The sequence below is a fragment of the Oryza glaberrima genome, chromosome 9, assembly GCF_000147395.1.
Source record: "Oryza glaberrima chromosome 9, OglaRS2, whole genome shotgun sequence".
Taxonomy (NCBI): Eukaryota; Viridiplantae; Streptophyta; class Magnoliopsida; order Poales; family Poaceae; genus Oryza; species Oryza glaberrima.
In genome coordinates this window covers 14,487,987-14,503,392 of record NC_068334.1, presented here as the reverse complement: position 1 = coordinate 14,503,392, position 15,406 = coordinate 14,487,987, and the positions used below count along the sequence as shown (strand labels likewise).

Genomic DNA, 15,406 nt, shown 5'->3' with positions numbered 1-15,406 from the left:
CAGCGAAGTGATTATAGCATGAAACTCAATTTATTGGCCACACGCCAAATTATATTGTCGATTCTATGTATATTCATGTTGACTTCCTACAGGATATTTTGACATGTAATTCTTATTCAGAACTGCTTACTATACTGATTCATGTGAGAAGGTATTTTGACACTATTAGTATTACTGTTACTAAGGATAATTTATGAGAAAACAAAGCTCAAAGTTTATAAACTCATGCAGCAAATCGATACTAACCCGCTCAGGGCTTAAGCACTTTGATTGTTGCATCTTACATTCTTACTACGTATGCCCAATGGTATATAGTGGTTAATACAACAAGAATAGGTTAATTGCAATTTGGAATTGTTCATTGAGATTGTTGAACATACAAATTAACAGTAATCCTGATGCTAATCTTCTTTCAAACTTCAGAAACTAACTATCAAGGCATGTTAAAGAAAAACTTAAGTCTAGGTTGACCCATTTCGACAACAAAACCAATTCCTTTATATTTCAAATAGGCAGTGCCAACACTTCACATACAGCTGAACAAGCAGATTTAGCAATGGGTTTTTATGTCCTTTCCTCCTGTCCAACCCATTGGCATCAAGCCAAATCTCTCCTGAGTAGTGTTGAGGAACTGTATATTTTCCATCAAGTTGGATTTGAAGTGTATCTCAGATGTCCATCCAAATCAAGACCCTTGCAACATCCTCTTTTGCCTTCGATTCAACAATAATTCTACGATGACACATCAGCTTCCAAAGCAGCTCCTTTTTAGCTGCTCTCCCCCTCTCAAGATATGCCAGGGAACACTCGAGAGCTGAAACAACAAGTATTCTCTCAAACTAAAGAAGTTATGTAATTGATGGCCAAGTTTTTTCACTGGCTAAATCTAAGAGTGCTTCAGCTAGTTATGCTAGCACATTGGTAAGTTTACCCTGAAACAACACATCTCATATTAGAAAATGGCCTATTTATTCTTGACAAGTATATTGGTCATTTGGCGTAGATAACATATAAATTTGAAATAGGAAGCAACCATGGCACAAAGTCCAGAGAGTTTATATAGCAGATATAGCACAATTATTGGATTTGGAATAGTAGCAAATAGAAAAGTTGTTTGGTAGGTGACACAGTTTTTTAGAGTACAAGCAGCAATATATAACAAATAGACATGAACAGAGAGCGAATATAATATCGTTTCGGCCTTTTTAGCATAGAAATATACATGACTAATTATTGTTTGATTGTACTAACCTAATTGTCCACGTCCAGGACAATAACTCCATATGTACCTAGAGTTAACAGACTGGTAATCAACACATTATGTTTCTATAACAGTGGATCACAGTTGATCTCTACATGAAAAATCATGCAAGTAAATAATGTTCTGAAAACATACCTTCAAATCCTTTATCAATATTCTCCAAAATAAAAGGTCTAACTACAGTCACAAGCAGCATCGGTTCTTTGAATTTCAGTGAGGCAAGGAATCCAATATCCAATAAGTAAGATTGCCATTCCACTGTAGCATTATAAAGGAAACAGTACCCAATGAGAGTTTTTCAGATTCAGAGATATAATCAAGAAAACAGGTTGCTTTCTCAAAATTAAGACAATGTGTATTGTCCAATGAAATAAGCCTAGGCAATTTGCTTTCTCACCTTGGCAGATCGATATCCGTCTAAAACACATAAAAGATCTGTAATACGCAAGTAATGATTGTTAAGAATAATTAGAAATCTCAAATCTCACCAAACTAATAATTAGGAAAGAATAATCATCCCTAACAATCCACATTGAGATATGTTGCCAACATGGTTGAAGAGCACCGATTTTATTTTATTTTATTTTGGAATGAAGGTCAGACTTTGTTAAAAAAAATGAAGGTCAGACGTCCCAGGTTTTGATTAAAAGCTTCCAAATTTTGAAGTTCTACAAAGAAGACAACATTTTGTTGATCACATTTGCAAGTATTTCTGGACATCATGTGCTCTATTTTCTAATTTGTTAGGAAAAAAAGGTTTCATCTTTAGACCTCTGGCAGTATGATAACTTTGATATGGACTTGTATTTGCTTTGGCACTGAACTGAGTATTTCTTTGTTTCCCAAACAGATATATGTGTTACCTAAAAGAATTAATTGCTTAGTTCACTCCTTTAGCTCATGTTTGACTTGTTCATGCAGAAATAGCTCATAGTTTCCATACATGTCAGGACCATCTATTTCTGCCTGAACAAGTAAAACGTGAGCTAAATGACTGATTTAAGCAATTAACATGTCCACTTCCATTGGTAAATAAGAAAGGAGATTGGGCTCACTTCATTCTAGGATCTCCTTTGCTGTAACGGAGAGTAGACGGGTGCCTTTGGATTCTCAAAGGATACTTTGTTTGAGACAACAATCAGTTTTGGATGCTAAAAGTGTGAAAAATTGTCAGGAAATGCCACTTTCAAAAATTGTGAGATAATATACTGAAATCCTACAGCAGAAATACCTCCTAAAAAGAGTGCAAATATGAAGGTTCAGTAATTGCAGCATCAAGGAGCCCTTGCCCCTTGCCACTTCTTTTATAGGCATCATTTGAAACTTGCAACCTGGAACTGCATATAACTTTCCAAAACTCAATACATGGTGCATCATCAATAGATTGACATGGAAATTAAAGGAGAGCACCAACCTTCACAGGTGTTGTACACAGACAGGGTGGGAGGTCTCCATAATATTCAGGCTGGCATATTTCAGAGCTAGAATTGTTCAGGTACTACCATCTACTTGTTCCATACGTAGTCCTAGCTAGTATGCAATTATAGGTGAGATGTATCATGTATGTAAATTAGCACAAGCTTGCAGCTGACCAAAATCCTAAAGCCAATCGTCATCGAGGGTTTCAGATGGAAGAACTCAACCACCACCCAATCAGTACTGGACCCTGAAACATAAATAGCCACAACAAAAAGGTAATTCATAAAATTTCACTGATCTTAATCTTACAGAAGGTGATCGAGACTACGATATATAATCATGCCTTGGAGATAGCTAATAATTAAGCAGCTTTCATGGTATGACGTATGTAAACAAATGAGCAAATTAACCTTCAAGCCAAGAAACGTTAGTGAACACCAACGCTAGCTGAATCAACAACAGCAACCCTCTCGATGGCAATCCTCAACAGCACATGCTCACTGTCGTCGCAGCTGACGACGACGATGTATGCAAGAACCACCCACCGGACGGCCGCCATGATCAAAAACCTCATTAATTTGCTACAATTCACCCTGCAAAACCAAAAGCTACCAAAGAAGAAAAACTTGCGGAGTTGCGGTGCGATTGCGAAAAGGTGGAGTTGACGGCGAGGACACCTGGGGCGGAGGAGAGGACATCTGGGCGGCAGATCGTGGCACAGCAATTTAGGATTCGTATATACTTACTAAATGAACCATTTGAGGTACTACATTGATTAATCAGTATAGAATGGTACCCTTGACTAAGTACCACATCAACAGCCTTCACCATTATCTATTCTAAAATAGTTCAAAGCAGTCACTAACGAAAAACAAAGATTCCTAAGATTATACATGGCCAGCCATTTAGCTTTGAAGTTACCTTTAGATGGCACGAGGAGAAATGTAATTCCAGCGTTCAATAAAAATAAATGCTAAAAATCCTGGATCCTGGACAGTTGATCCTCGGTGAGCACCTGAGTTGCGATTCCCCTAGCCATGCAAGTGTGTCGATGATATATGCCACTAACTCCTAAGGTCCCATCATTCCTATAGCATTACTGCATTAGTTTTATAAACAAATTATAGAACAATAATATAGAGTCAAATTTTCAAAAGTCAGTCCTTGCATGAAATTTAGAAAGTGGTAACTTTTACCAAATGGATTTGAAAATTTGAAGGATTTTGACTACACTCAGATCCTTGCCCCTGATGGCATTCCCAAAAAAGCACTACCTGAATTATGGAAAACAGTTTACCTTCACAGTTGATTAAAAATTAACAAAATCTCTATTTGCTACAATCTAAAAAAACTCGATAGAAGAATACTAACCTTTGTTTCTCAAGGGGGCAAGTCTGGTGTAGTACAAGTCTTAAAATGCTTCCATCAAGAAAAGCTTCTCTACCTGCAGAATGTCCATGTACAGAGTTGTTGTCATCATGAGCCAACATTCTCAAATTCTAAAACAGCATTCGCATTTGAAAATACTGAAGAACTTACCATTTTCTGATTCCATCATCAGCAACCATACATTCAGGAATCCCAGCATGCATACAACATGTTATTGTACAGATATCACAGGCAAAGACAAATTCCCCAATCTGAAAATTTCTAGATGGATTTGAAGAAAGAGATGGGAAAATTTTAGGGTTTGGGGGTAGATACCGTGCAGCCGGATGGGATCGTCATGTGCCGTCGTCAGCTGCACTCACCCTCAGCACGCCATGCGCCGCCGTGCTCACCCTCAGCCCTCTTGTGTCGGAGGATACCTGCGAGGCGGGAGAAAAGGCGGCGGAGATCAGGGGCGGGGTGGAGGAGGCGAACGACTCGCGTAATGGGGTGGCGCGGAGGAGATTGGCTTCCGGTGGCCCAGGTCGTCGTGTGCCCTCACCCTCATGCGCCGCTGGGGTCGCCCTGAGCCCTCTTGTGACGGAGGATACCGGTAAGGCGAGAGACAATGGGGGCGGTGAAGCGCAAGGGGATCGACGGGGGTGCAGGCGGAGGAGGGAGAAGCGCGAGGGGAGCGCCGCGAAGGGAGAGGATCGATCCGGGAGCGGCGTTGGGGCGGCGGTGGCGTCGCTTGCGCGACCGAGGACAGGGAGGCGGGAAGGATCGACGGCGTCCACGCTTGTGGGGAAGGACGGCGATGGCGGCGGCGAGGAGGACGGAGAGGGCGTCGGGGAGGATCGATGGCGGCGGCGACGCTGGCGCGACTGAGGACGGCGAGGACGAGGCGGCGAGCGGGCGCGAGCAAGGGGGAGGATGGCGCAAGGCGTGAGGCGACGGATGCGGACGGGTTGTTGCGGGCGATGCGAGTGCAGAAGGATGGGGAGCAGGCTGGTGCGTTGGATCATATGGGAGGATGCTAAAACAGATGTCAGCCGTTCGATTGATCAGAACTCCCCACCACCACTGCGAATTTTTTTAAGTAGTAAAGATTTCATAGGCACAGAATAACTCCCTGACAAGTGACCATATACGGAATTGCTACATATCTGGCGACAGATTTTCTATTAAAAATCAGTCGATTTGTTGAATGAAAAAAAAATGTCGCTAGAACAGCGAATCGAACCCATGTTGTCGGGATGCTACGACATGCATCGTACCAACTGAGCAAGCAGCAAACGACTACATTCTTTCTATACGTGTTTTAAAAAACTTTCACTGCAGTTCCACTACATCCACTCACAACATAGTTATACCACGATTAAAACGTAAGTGCACAATGTAATTTTTGTTTTACATGTACGGAATTTTTTACTCATCGTTGTTTTGTTGCACTATAGTTAACTTAATTGTTTGAGGTATGATTTGATATATTTGGGACTATAAAAAAATTTTACATTGTAAGTACCTGTAACGCTCCGCTTTTCGTGAGACGTTAAAAACTAATTCGGCAAAATCCTAATTGTGAAAATTATTGTTCCTTGTGTGCGAGTCTAAGTTGTGCCGTGGATCTCAATTCAAATCCGTCCTTGATCCCTCTCGTCGCCATCAAATCCTTCTCCTCGAAATCCCTATTCCGATTCAAGTATTCGAAATTCAAATCCTCTCTTGAAAACCTTGCCAAATATCCGCCCGACTCCAAAAATATCCAAATTCCCATTTTGCATTCAAATTCAAACTCCATATCAAATTTCTCTCCAAATCAGATTTTCCAGTAAAAGTCTATTTTGCCTCCTCCTGTTTTGGATGGCCGGATTTCCTCCCATCAGCCCACTTCTCTCCCTCAGCCCTCCTCTCTCTCTCAGCCGCCTTCCCTCTTCTCACGTGCGCCGCACGCGAGCCGCTCGGGAGAGAAAGCTCTCTCCTTCCTCTCGGTTCTCTCTCTCTCTCGATGCCTACGCGCCGTGAATCGATTTTCGCCACCACCTTTGAATTCCGCCGCGCCCTCGCGTCGCGCGCGCGCGCGCCTGCGTGGTCGCCGCCTGCACCGCCCGTGCCGCGCCTCGCCTGCCCGCCGCCCAAAACGGAAGGGACAGGCCTCCCTTTCCATTGTTGTCCCTCCCTTTTTCCCTTCTAAGCCCGGCCTCTCTCTCTCCCGTCTTTGTCTTCTTGCGCGCGGAGGCAGAGGACGCCGACGATGTCCCGCCGCGCCAGTGCCCCCACCTTGACCGCGCCATATTGCTCCTCCCGCGCTCGTGACCCGATTCTTCGCCGTCCGATCTACCGCCTCCATCGTCCCTTGCATCCACGCCGTCGCCGTCCCCATGTCGCCCACGAACCGCCTTTGCCACTCGCTCCCGCTTCGAACCGACCTCGCCTCCGCTATAAAGCCGAGCACCTCCTCTCAATCCCTCCCGCTTCACTCTCCACCTCCACCGTGCCATTGTTGCCTTCCCGCTGTTCTCGCCGTCGCTGTCCGTCGCCGAGCACCGGGGGAGCCGGTGAGTGCGTGGGTGCGTGACGCGGGACTCCGGGCGCCGTCTTCTTCCCTTGCCCGACCCGAGTTCGCCGTGATCGCGTCTCGTGCCACCGGCCGTCTCCCGCCGCCTCTCCCCGTCGCGGTGACTCCCTCCGCCCCTCTCTCTGTTTTTCCTCCTCCTTAGGCTGCTAGAGAGCTCGCCGCTGTGTAGTCGCTCTGTGCCGCGCACGAGCTCGCCGTCGCCGGCCTCTCTCGGCGCCGCCCGTGCCCTCTCGACCGGTGGAATGAGTTCGCGACCTCACGTAGATGCTCCAGCACCGGCGAATTGACCCCTCGTCGCTCCGGCGAGAAACCCCTCTTTGCTCGCCGGCGATAGCCGCTGTCGCCATCCGCCGTCACGCTCGGCCATGCGCCGCCGTCGGCTCGAAACCCAGCGATTCCTCTCACCGCCGCAGTCCGCAGGACCCCTTGAACCTACCCGGCGCGCCACCGCGGCCGCCCGCCTCGCCGGCCGCGCCCGCGCCGTGCCGCCCATCCCGCCGCCGCACGGCCGCCGTCGCCTGCCGCCGTCGCACCGCCTCTCCCTCATCCGCACCATTGAATCAGCTCCCCTTGACCTCCACTTGCTTCCGGTGCATGCCGCCCCTCCTGGTTCGCCGCCGCCCGCCGGTATGCGCCGCTCGCCGCCGGCCGTTCGATGCGCCGTCCCGGCCTCCTCTCCCTCCCCATCCGACATGGCCGCCACCTCAGCGGCCGGGCCCGCTTGACCGAGTCAGCAGCGACCCGGTCAGCCACCTCCTCAGCCCCTCCCGCCCTTGGGCTTGGCCCACTGGTCTGCCCCCTTTCCATCGGCCCGTGAACCGAAGTCCATATATACCCCCCTCCAAACTAGCTGCCCAGGGAATGAAGTCTATCCTTGCTCCCTCGTTCCTCTCTCCACCAAATCAGCTCTCTTACACAAATGTCTAACTACCCCCTTTTGGCCCCACATGTCAATGAAAGCAAAGAATATTCTTTTCTAAAAATTCCACCAATTTAATTATTATTTCTTTAAATTCAATAAATCCTTTTTCCCTTGTTCCATAAATCAATTCTCTATTCCAAGATTCCATAAATCATTTCCTTTGGTCCCGCATGTCAGCGACTGTCAATAATATTCTTCAGAATATTATTTCTATAAATTCCACAAACCATTCCTCGTATTCCAGAAAATTCCGATAAATCATTGCCTAGTCCGGAAAATCCCATTCGAGCTTCCAAAATTCATATCTCTCGATCCGTAACTCTGATTGACCCCGTTCCACTTCCAGTAATTCCGTAAAATTGAGATCTATTTAATGGCACTATTATTTAGTCTAATTAGGATCTTTCTTTTGGTCTTTTGTCTAGGTTTTCAATTGTTTGCATATAGTTGTGGTTACCGGATTTTTCGTCGATCATGGTTTTCTCGAAGATTCGTGAAGCTCCGTAAAGTCCTTGAGCAAGGCAAGTCACCCTTTGATCAATTGCTCCTATAATTGGAAAATCATTATTATTTTGTTTGTAACTTGCATTATTAGAATCACACACTTAATTTGCTTGTCCTCGTTTGCATGCCAAACCGGACGGACCTACCCAGTAGTCGCACTAATTCCTGTAGGTTGTACTACCCTAATTCCTTGTCGCTCCACCCTTGTGGTACTTCAGTATCCGTGCTCTCTGAGCATGCATACCAAATATTCCACATACACCGTTGATTGTCGTAAACTTGGGAAATGGGTTTGTGAAGCCTTGAAACCCGACATGTGGTGTCTGCATGTTTGAAAATAAAATGAATTGCGAAAACTCGCGATGCGGGAGCCGTGCCTACGTGGCGCTGTCCCGTATTCGCATATAAGGACCGATTCCTATGGGAAACTCATCGAGCATAATCAAAGTGCAACCACAAGGTGGAATGGGACACCCTGGCTAAGTAACTAGTCGGTTCAGGGAAACCTCGCATGCCAATAGTTGGGAACGCCGGGGCGGGGTCGGACAAAACGAGTTCCTGGTAAGGCAAGGACGAGAAGCTTGCTCACTTACCGATCAAGGTGGTTGGAATTGATTTGTGAATGCCTAAAATGGCATATACTTACGTGAGGATTTGATCCTTCTATGTGGCATGAGGTAACCCTAGGTTGGCTTTGAAAAGGCTTTGTTGAGAACCTCCGATACCGACGGGTGTTCGGAATAAGTTCATATCTTGTGGGTAAAGTGTACCCCTCTGCAGAGGTTAACTAACTGTTCGAACAGCCGTGCCCACGGTCATGGGCGGATGTGAGGTGGTTCCCGTTGCGTAGATTTGTTTGCCCGTGCTTTGTGAAAAGTTGTTGTGGTGTGGGAATCATAACCAGAATCAGCCTATGTGGCAGATGAATGACCTGAGTGGTCAGAAACGAATCTGTGTGATTCGGGATGTCTACGGGCATCATAGACTAGGCTTCCGGAGTGGAAGCGGAATGTGTTGTGCTGCTGGGCAGCTGGACTCTGGGAGTCCGAGAAAATGAATAAGGCTCTGGGAGCCGCTTAATCTAGTGAAATGGCTCTGGGAGCCAAGAAGTAATGATCTGACCCGGGAGGTCGGTACATTACCATTTGAGTTGTTGAAAAGCATCTCTTAAGTCGAATCGAGACACAAGTCTCTTTTCGATCCAAACTCAAAAAGAAATAGATCACTTAGTGGTTTCAAAATGGATTTCAAACAAAGGATTTGCAAAACAACCTTGCCTCTCTTCCAAGCTTGCATTAAACACCTAAATTCTCGTGACTTGCTGAGTACGAAAGTACTCACCCTTGCTCTATATAAATATATATAGTTCCTCCGCCCTGAAGAGAAGATAAAGTGAAGTGAAGATTAGGGTTTCGTCCTGGTTCCCAGCCGTCGCCTGTGGTGTTGGGTGCTAGTTCATTGGTTCCGCTGCTGCTGCTGTTGTTGGTGTTTCCTCGTCCGCGTCGTCGGTTGCATTCTCGGGCTGTTCTGAGCTGCAACCTAAGTTAAGGTAAATAAGTCCTCTATTTATTTTAAAGATTTGCAATGATTCATATTTGTCACCGTGGGTACCAGCGCTATGTCCTGAGACTGGTACTTAGATCGCGGTTTTGTAGGAAGCGGTTCGTGCCGTTTTTCCTACGACACACTCCAGTCAGGTGCCGTTGTACGGCGGTACCGGATTGGGGTGTGACAGTACCCAAAGTTACATATATAATTTTAGTGTATTTACAGTATAAGTTTCAAAATTACATATGTAATTTCGGTGTATTTACACTGTAAATTTTAAAATTATATATGTAAGTTGATGTAAATAGATGTAAGTTGCTTGTTTTTCCTTTTCTTTAAGCATCATTGACGTGATTACCGTCCGGTGACTGACGTACGTGGATATGTTTTCATTTCAACCGTACGTCGTGGTGGCTTGAAAATCCGACTGATTTTCTACTAAAAATCTGTCGAATGATTTTTAGACAGTCCCGAAAATATATTAGGCAGCCAAATATGTTTGAAATTTCTGAAGTAATCAATTTTAATTTTTATTATAGAATAGATAAACTTCCAATTAAACAGCTCCATGCATATTGACGAGCAGTACCGCTGGTGGCACGAGATATCGATATATCACGACCATTAAATAGCCCATAAAGAAATCACAGAAATACGCTGATAAAAATAACGCAGCTATATATACTGCTCATTTTTTAGGCATATAAATATATCTACACGTTCATACAGCTCATCTCTTTATGTATCCAACGCCAAATCAAAGTATATATACTTATACATATACGTGCAGAGAAATCAAAACACGGTGCGGGGGGAGGATTTGCCGGTGTGGCAGCAAATTGAACAGTCAGGAGCCACACAAGAATGATTTAATTTGATGGTGATCGATGACCATGACGACGACGACGACGACGTTTTTAAATTAACCTGTGAAAAGGGAAAGGAGAAAGAGAAGAACGACGACGATGACGACGACGACGAGGGCTTGGGCCCGGTTTGGTGGGGGCCAGAACGCGCCGCGGCCGTTGGATCGACGAGACGAACGGCGCGGGTTCCGATCAGACGGGCCGGAGGCCGTGCCTGAGCGCCGCCTCCCACACGACGTCGATGCGGTCCACGTCGATGGCGCCCACCTCGTGGTGCGTGTACCCCTCCAGAAAGTGCACCACGCCGCCGGCGTGGCACGCGTGCACCACCCCGCGCTCCAGCGAGTACTGCACAAGATCAGATCAGTCATGTGTGATCGATCTGCAAACCAGCAAAGGAAGACGACGAGGAGGAGGCTGAATTGATTTCAGGTTGTGGTTCTGACCTCGCAGGCGCCGAGGCCCTGGACGTCCTTGGGGAGGCGCATGGCGGCGAGCTTGCCGTAGGTGCAGTCGCGGCGGAAGCCGATGATTGGGGGGACGACGAACTGGTGGAAGTGCGTCCCCGGCGGCGCCCACCGCTGCTCCCTCGGCGACAGCCACTTGCCGACGATCCACGTCTTGCAGTGCTGCGCCGACCTGTACTTGGTCACCTGCACCAGGTACTGCTGGTGCTCCGGCGTCGCCTCCCTCTGTATCTTCTGGAACCTCTCCGTCGACAGCGTCATCATCTGCACCACACATCATACGTCTCAGCAACAGCGACCGATCGATCGCCATCAATATGCAGCTAGAAATTAGTAGTTGGGTGGTGGTGTTGGGGTTGATTACCATGACGCGGACTTTCTTCCTGCAGAGGTAGAGGGCGATGGCGCGGCCGAGCTTGGACGTGGCGCCGGTCATGAACACCTCGGTGGTGCCCTGCGGGATCTCGTTGAGGATCACCGCCGCCGTCAGCGTGTTGCCGTGGACGACGCGCACCCGGAGCCCCGGGTGCTTGTTCACGAACAGCGTCCCGCCACCGTTCAGCGCCTCATTCTGCACGCACGCAACGCACGCCATCATCATCAGTAGACAGTTCCCCAACCTTTACCTTTTGCAACGTTGCTGTTGAACAGTGACCCAACCTTGTTGAGAGCGGCGAGGCTGACCACCTTGGCGCCCATCTTGTCCGCCCTGAGGATGGCGAGCTCGATCTGGTTGTTGATGCCGTCCTTGGCGAACGGCAGGAAGTACTGCAGCGAAAAACACAACAATGATAGTAACTCAGTAGTAGCATCGATCAGAAAGGAGTACAATATTAGTGTGTGTGAGAGAGGATTACGTGGAAGCCGTAGCGGGGGACGGCCCACATCTGGTGGAGGCGGCCGCGGAGGCGGTAGCAGGAGATGACGAAGGTCTTGGACCACGCCCACATCATGAGCATGACGAGGAACGCGAACGGCCACATGGGCAGCAGGAACGGCTGCACCGAGAAGGGCGTCGACGCGAACGTCCGCAGCACGAACGGCACGTGCAGCGACTGCATCACGTCCACCACGTGCGCCAGGAACACGAACTCCGGCACCTCGTCCACCCCTGCACACACCCACACCACACCACACCGTCCATTCGTCAGCTTCTCTGCCTCGCCGCGGGTGGCGCGACACGGGTCTAATTAAAATCGTCAAGAAAAAGAGAAACCAAGAGCAGATTCTGTACGTTTTTTTTTGGCCGTGCCAGCCGCCGGCGATCCGGTACGGTCGGAGTCGCGGCCGGCGACAGCGGCATGCAGCGTTTAAAAGCGAGAGACGGTTGGATGGCATGTCACGGTCGGGGTCGCTCCGTCGCTGTACGTAACGTGTGTAGCGGATAGATCATTACGGCGAACAGGACGGTCTACTCCTGTGGGCACCTGTCCTCTCAAGACGGATACATACACTAATTTGGCCCTGGTCCAATCGTGCACTAATCATCGGCACGCATGCAAAACCTTCCGCGTACACATGCATCGTTAATTTTCCACAACAAACTTGCTTAATTACTAATTCGAGCTTTAACGGCTTGAGTGATTTTACGATAATTAAGAAGGTATGGTGAGTTAAGAGTTATGGAAGATATCAAATTTGCATTAAAAATTTGTATCTCTGAGGAACTGTAAAATTTCTCTAACGGCTTGCGGTTGATCTGAGAAAACGCATGATGCATGCATGGTGCCTATCAACCTAATCTCTCTTGCTTTTTTTCTGCAAAGACTAAAAATTGGTTGGATTGGAACGCTCCCTAACGGCAGGTAGCTCGGGTCGTCCATGCGTCACGCAAAACGCAATCGAACAGCAGCAGCATGTGAAATTTAAGGCCGGTGATATGCGCATATCTCGTGCATATATGGGCCATAATTAAACACCATCCAAACTTCTCTCTCGCGGGCGATCTTAATTAAATTTCGATTCGATTTGATTCATACCTGCGCTGGTTTTCTTCTGCATCTCCCAGGACTGGGCGTCGAGGGTGCCACCGATGAGGTCGAACAGCGGCATGAACAGGCAGAAGTTGGCATCCTCCTTGGTGTGATGGATCGTGTGGTACCTGCAGGGATTCGGACCAGCAGTCACAGACACGCGCGTACGGGAGAGAACCAATGATCAGGAAGCAAATTAAGCCGGTGTAGTTCAGAGATCCGATTAATGCCTGTGAAAAATGCGAAAAGGGCATGCATCCAACGCATTTAATGATCGACTGAATTGCGTACGCGATTGGATGAAGACATCAACCATTTGATAGTTCATTCATGGGATGAATGGTGAGCAGTGAAGTGGTTAGGGTGGTCGCTACCCGGCAAGAATTAATTAGAGCAGCCGGGAAGCTTAATTAAGCTGCCTGTTCTTAGGGAGATAGAGTTTGGCTCGTCTGCCGGCTTTTGTTGCCTTGCAAGTACAGCACTACAGGTTGTTTGGTCGATCAGGTTCATCAGAATCACTGCATGTCTCTAGTTGGAATATTTGCAGCCAGAGCCAGTACATGTTGTTGGTCGGGGGGTTTGTTTCCGTTAATTTTGATGAAGATTTAAATTTTGGGTCAGAATTTCGAAACTGTTTTCTGAATTTGAAAAGGAATTGAAATGGAGTGTACGTACGTTGGGGTGTAGATAAGGTATTTGAGGACGGGGAGCGACTGGAAGAGGCCGCCGGGGAACACCTCGACGTTGCAGTGGCCCATGGCGCGGAGGTTGTCGAAGCCCAGCACGTAGGCGAAGGCCAGCGCGACGGAGCCGTGCCCCGCCGCGCACGCCGCCGCCAGCGGCACCGCCATGAGCGCCCCCAGCACCAGCTGCTCCAGCGGCGTCGCGAACCCCGCTGCGCATGCACCGGCGATCGATTGACGGAGTTAATTAGCTTCGATCGATCGCCGGCGGCGGATCGGTACTCGATCTGTGGGCGGCGCGCGCGAGATGCATGCTTACCTGTGAATGGCTGGGGCACCTTGGCGGAGTGGTGTTGCGAGTGGTAGCAGGAGAAGAGGTGGCCGCGGTGGAACGCCCTGTGCGCGGCGTAGAACAGGGGCTCGGTGGCGGCGACGTGGAGGAGCGCGACGACGGCGAGGCCCCTGGCGTCCCACAGCGGGAGGTGCCGCAGCGACGGGAACGCGTAGAACGCCGCCGCCGCCATGTGCACCTGCAGTATCAAGAAGTTGTCCCTGCAGAAGCAAACCCCAACACACAGATTATTCAGCTGGCCGATCGATCGAGCTAAGTTGCACCGGCGGCGAGCGCGCGTTCGTGCGTACCAGTCCCACTCCCTGTCGATCTGGCCGAAGTCGACGCCGTCGCGGACGATGCGGCGGCGGCGGGTGGCGAAGAGCATGTTGCTGAACGAGCTCCAGAGCTGGTAGGTCAAGGCCCTGACGCCGAAGAAGACGAGCAGCAGCAGCAGCCAGTGGTCGGGGCTCGCCCGCTCCCACGCCCGCCCCGCCACCGCCTTGCCCACCAGCGGCGCGTACAACACATACTGCGCACACACACAAATACACAATCAATCCACCATCAACAACGCCGGAAACTGATCAACCCAACGAACGTAGCAAACTGCACAAATACCTTGTACGCGCCGAGGTTATCCCATGGCCACGACGACAAGAATGCGGCACCCATGATCGCAAGCCCCTCGAGCGCTTGATCTTCTTCTTCGTCCTCTCAGCTCAGCTCAGTAGTACGTAGGGGTTCACCGGTGTTGTGCGTGCGGGGAGAGGGAGAGCCGTGAGGGGAGTTAGAAGATGTTGGCGGTTGTGGTTTTGCACCCAACGCGGCTGGTCATGCGCGCTGCGTCTCGGGATGCTTTTATATACGTGAAACTCTTGCACAGTTGCACTGCGACTGGTATGTAGCCAAGGGACAGACAGCGCGCGGTCACAGCGGTGGAGGGCGGGGAAGGTGAGAGTCCGATTCGGGCAGCGAGAGGTTGACGCGAATCAACGAAGGATCATCGATGGGATCCATCCGTCCATCCATCGATTGGCCGGCCGGGCGCCAGGCCACAGCACCTGTCAGTCGGGCTATCCGCCACCGGCTTCCCCAACTAGACGGAGTTAATGGCACCACACACGATCGAGATTTGAAACGGGATTGCGACCGCTACGTACCACACACACGTACAGGTTGTGAACTTGGGGAAATCACGCACGCGGCTGGGCCGGGCCGGGCCGGGCACAAGCTAAGCTAGCCTCGTGTTTTTTTTTCTACAAGTAAATTAATCCATTGTCCATGTATAAAGGAGAGAGACGCGTGGACGCGTGGTGCGCGCGCGAGCCGCTGGGCGATCACGTACGGAGCGTTGCATGCAGCGGTCGCCGGAATTAATTGGGCCAGGACGGCCGGGCGGGCCGCGGCCCGGCGAGTTTCGATTCGGTTTTAATTTTGAGATGATTTTTGGATACTATATACTCCCTCCGCCCCATAATATAAG

The 15,406-nt window shown here is 49.1% G+C and overlaps 1 protein-coding gene and 1 long non-coding RNA gene across 6 annotated transcripts; both read right to left on the bottom strand.

Moving 5' to 3' along the window:
* Positions 1-244: 244 nt before the first annotated feature.
* LOC127785321 (uncharacterized) lies at positions 245-5,044 on the bottom strand. 5 transcript variants are annotated; one of them, XR_008019705.1, is made up of 12 exons: positions 4,611-5,044; positions 4,220-4,488; positions 4,052-4,124; positions 3,877-3,954; positions 3,091-3,768; positions 2,676-2,927; positions 2,493-2,598; positions 2,317-2,412; positions 1,659-1,696; positions 1,397-1,519; positions 1,252-1,289; positions 245-814 (listed from the first exon to the last, which is right to left on the bottom strand). It is a non-coding gene; the product is annotated as an uncharacterized LOC127785321 (long non-coding RNA). The 5 variants fall into 5 exon arrangements; XR_008019707.1 differs by lacking the exon at positions 1,252-1,289 and having other exon boundaries at positions 3,091-3,519; positions 3,602-3,768; XR_008019708.1 differs by lacking the exon at positions 1,252-1,289 and having other exon boundaries at positions 3,091-3,378; positions 3,602-3,768.
* Positions 5,045-10,258: 5,214 nt separating this feature from the next.
* Positions 10,259-14,767, bottom strand: LOC127783554 (very-long-chain aldehyde decarbonylase GL1-1). The gene is made up of 10 exons (XM_052310747.1): positions 14,542-14,767; positions 14,232-14,452; positions 13,909-14,141; positions 13,582-13,801; positions 12,913-13,034; positions 11,791-12,044; positions 11,594-11,701; positions 11,298-11,504; positions 10,913-11,197; positions 10,259-10,814 (listed from the first exon to the last, which is right to left on the bottom strand). The coding sequence occupies exons 1-10, from the start codon at positions 14,593-14,595 to the stop codon at positions 10,659-10,661; spliced, it is 1,860 nt and encodes a 619-aa protein (XP_052166707.1). The 5' UTR covers positions 14,596-14,767; the 3' UTR covers positions 10,259-10,658.
* Between the last annotated feature and the right edge of the window lie 639 nt (positions 14,768-15,406).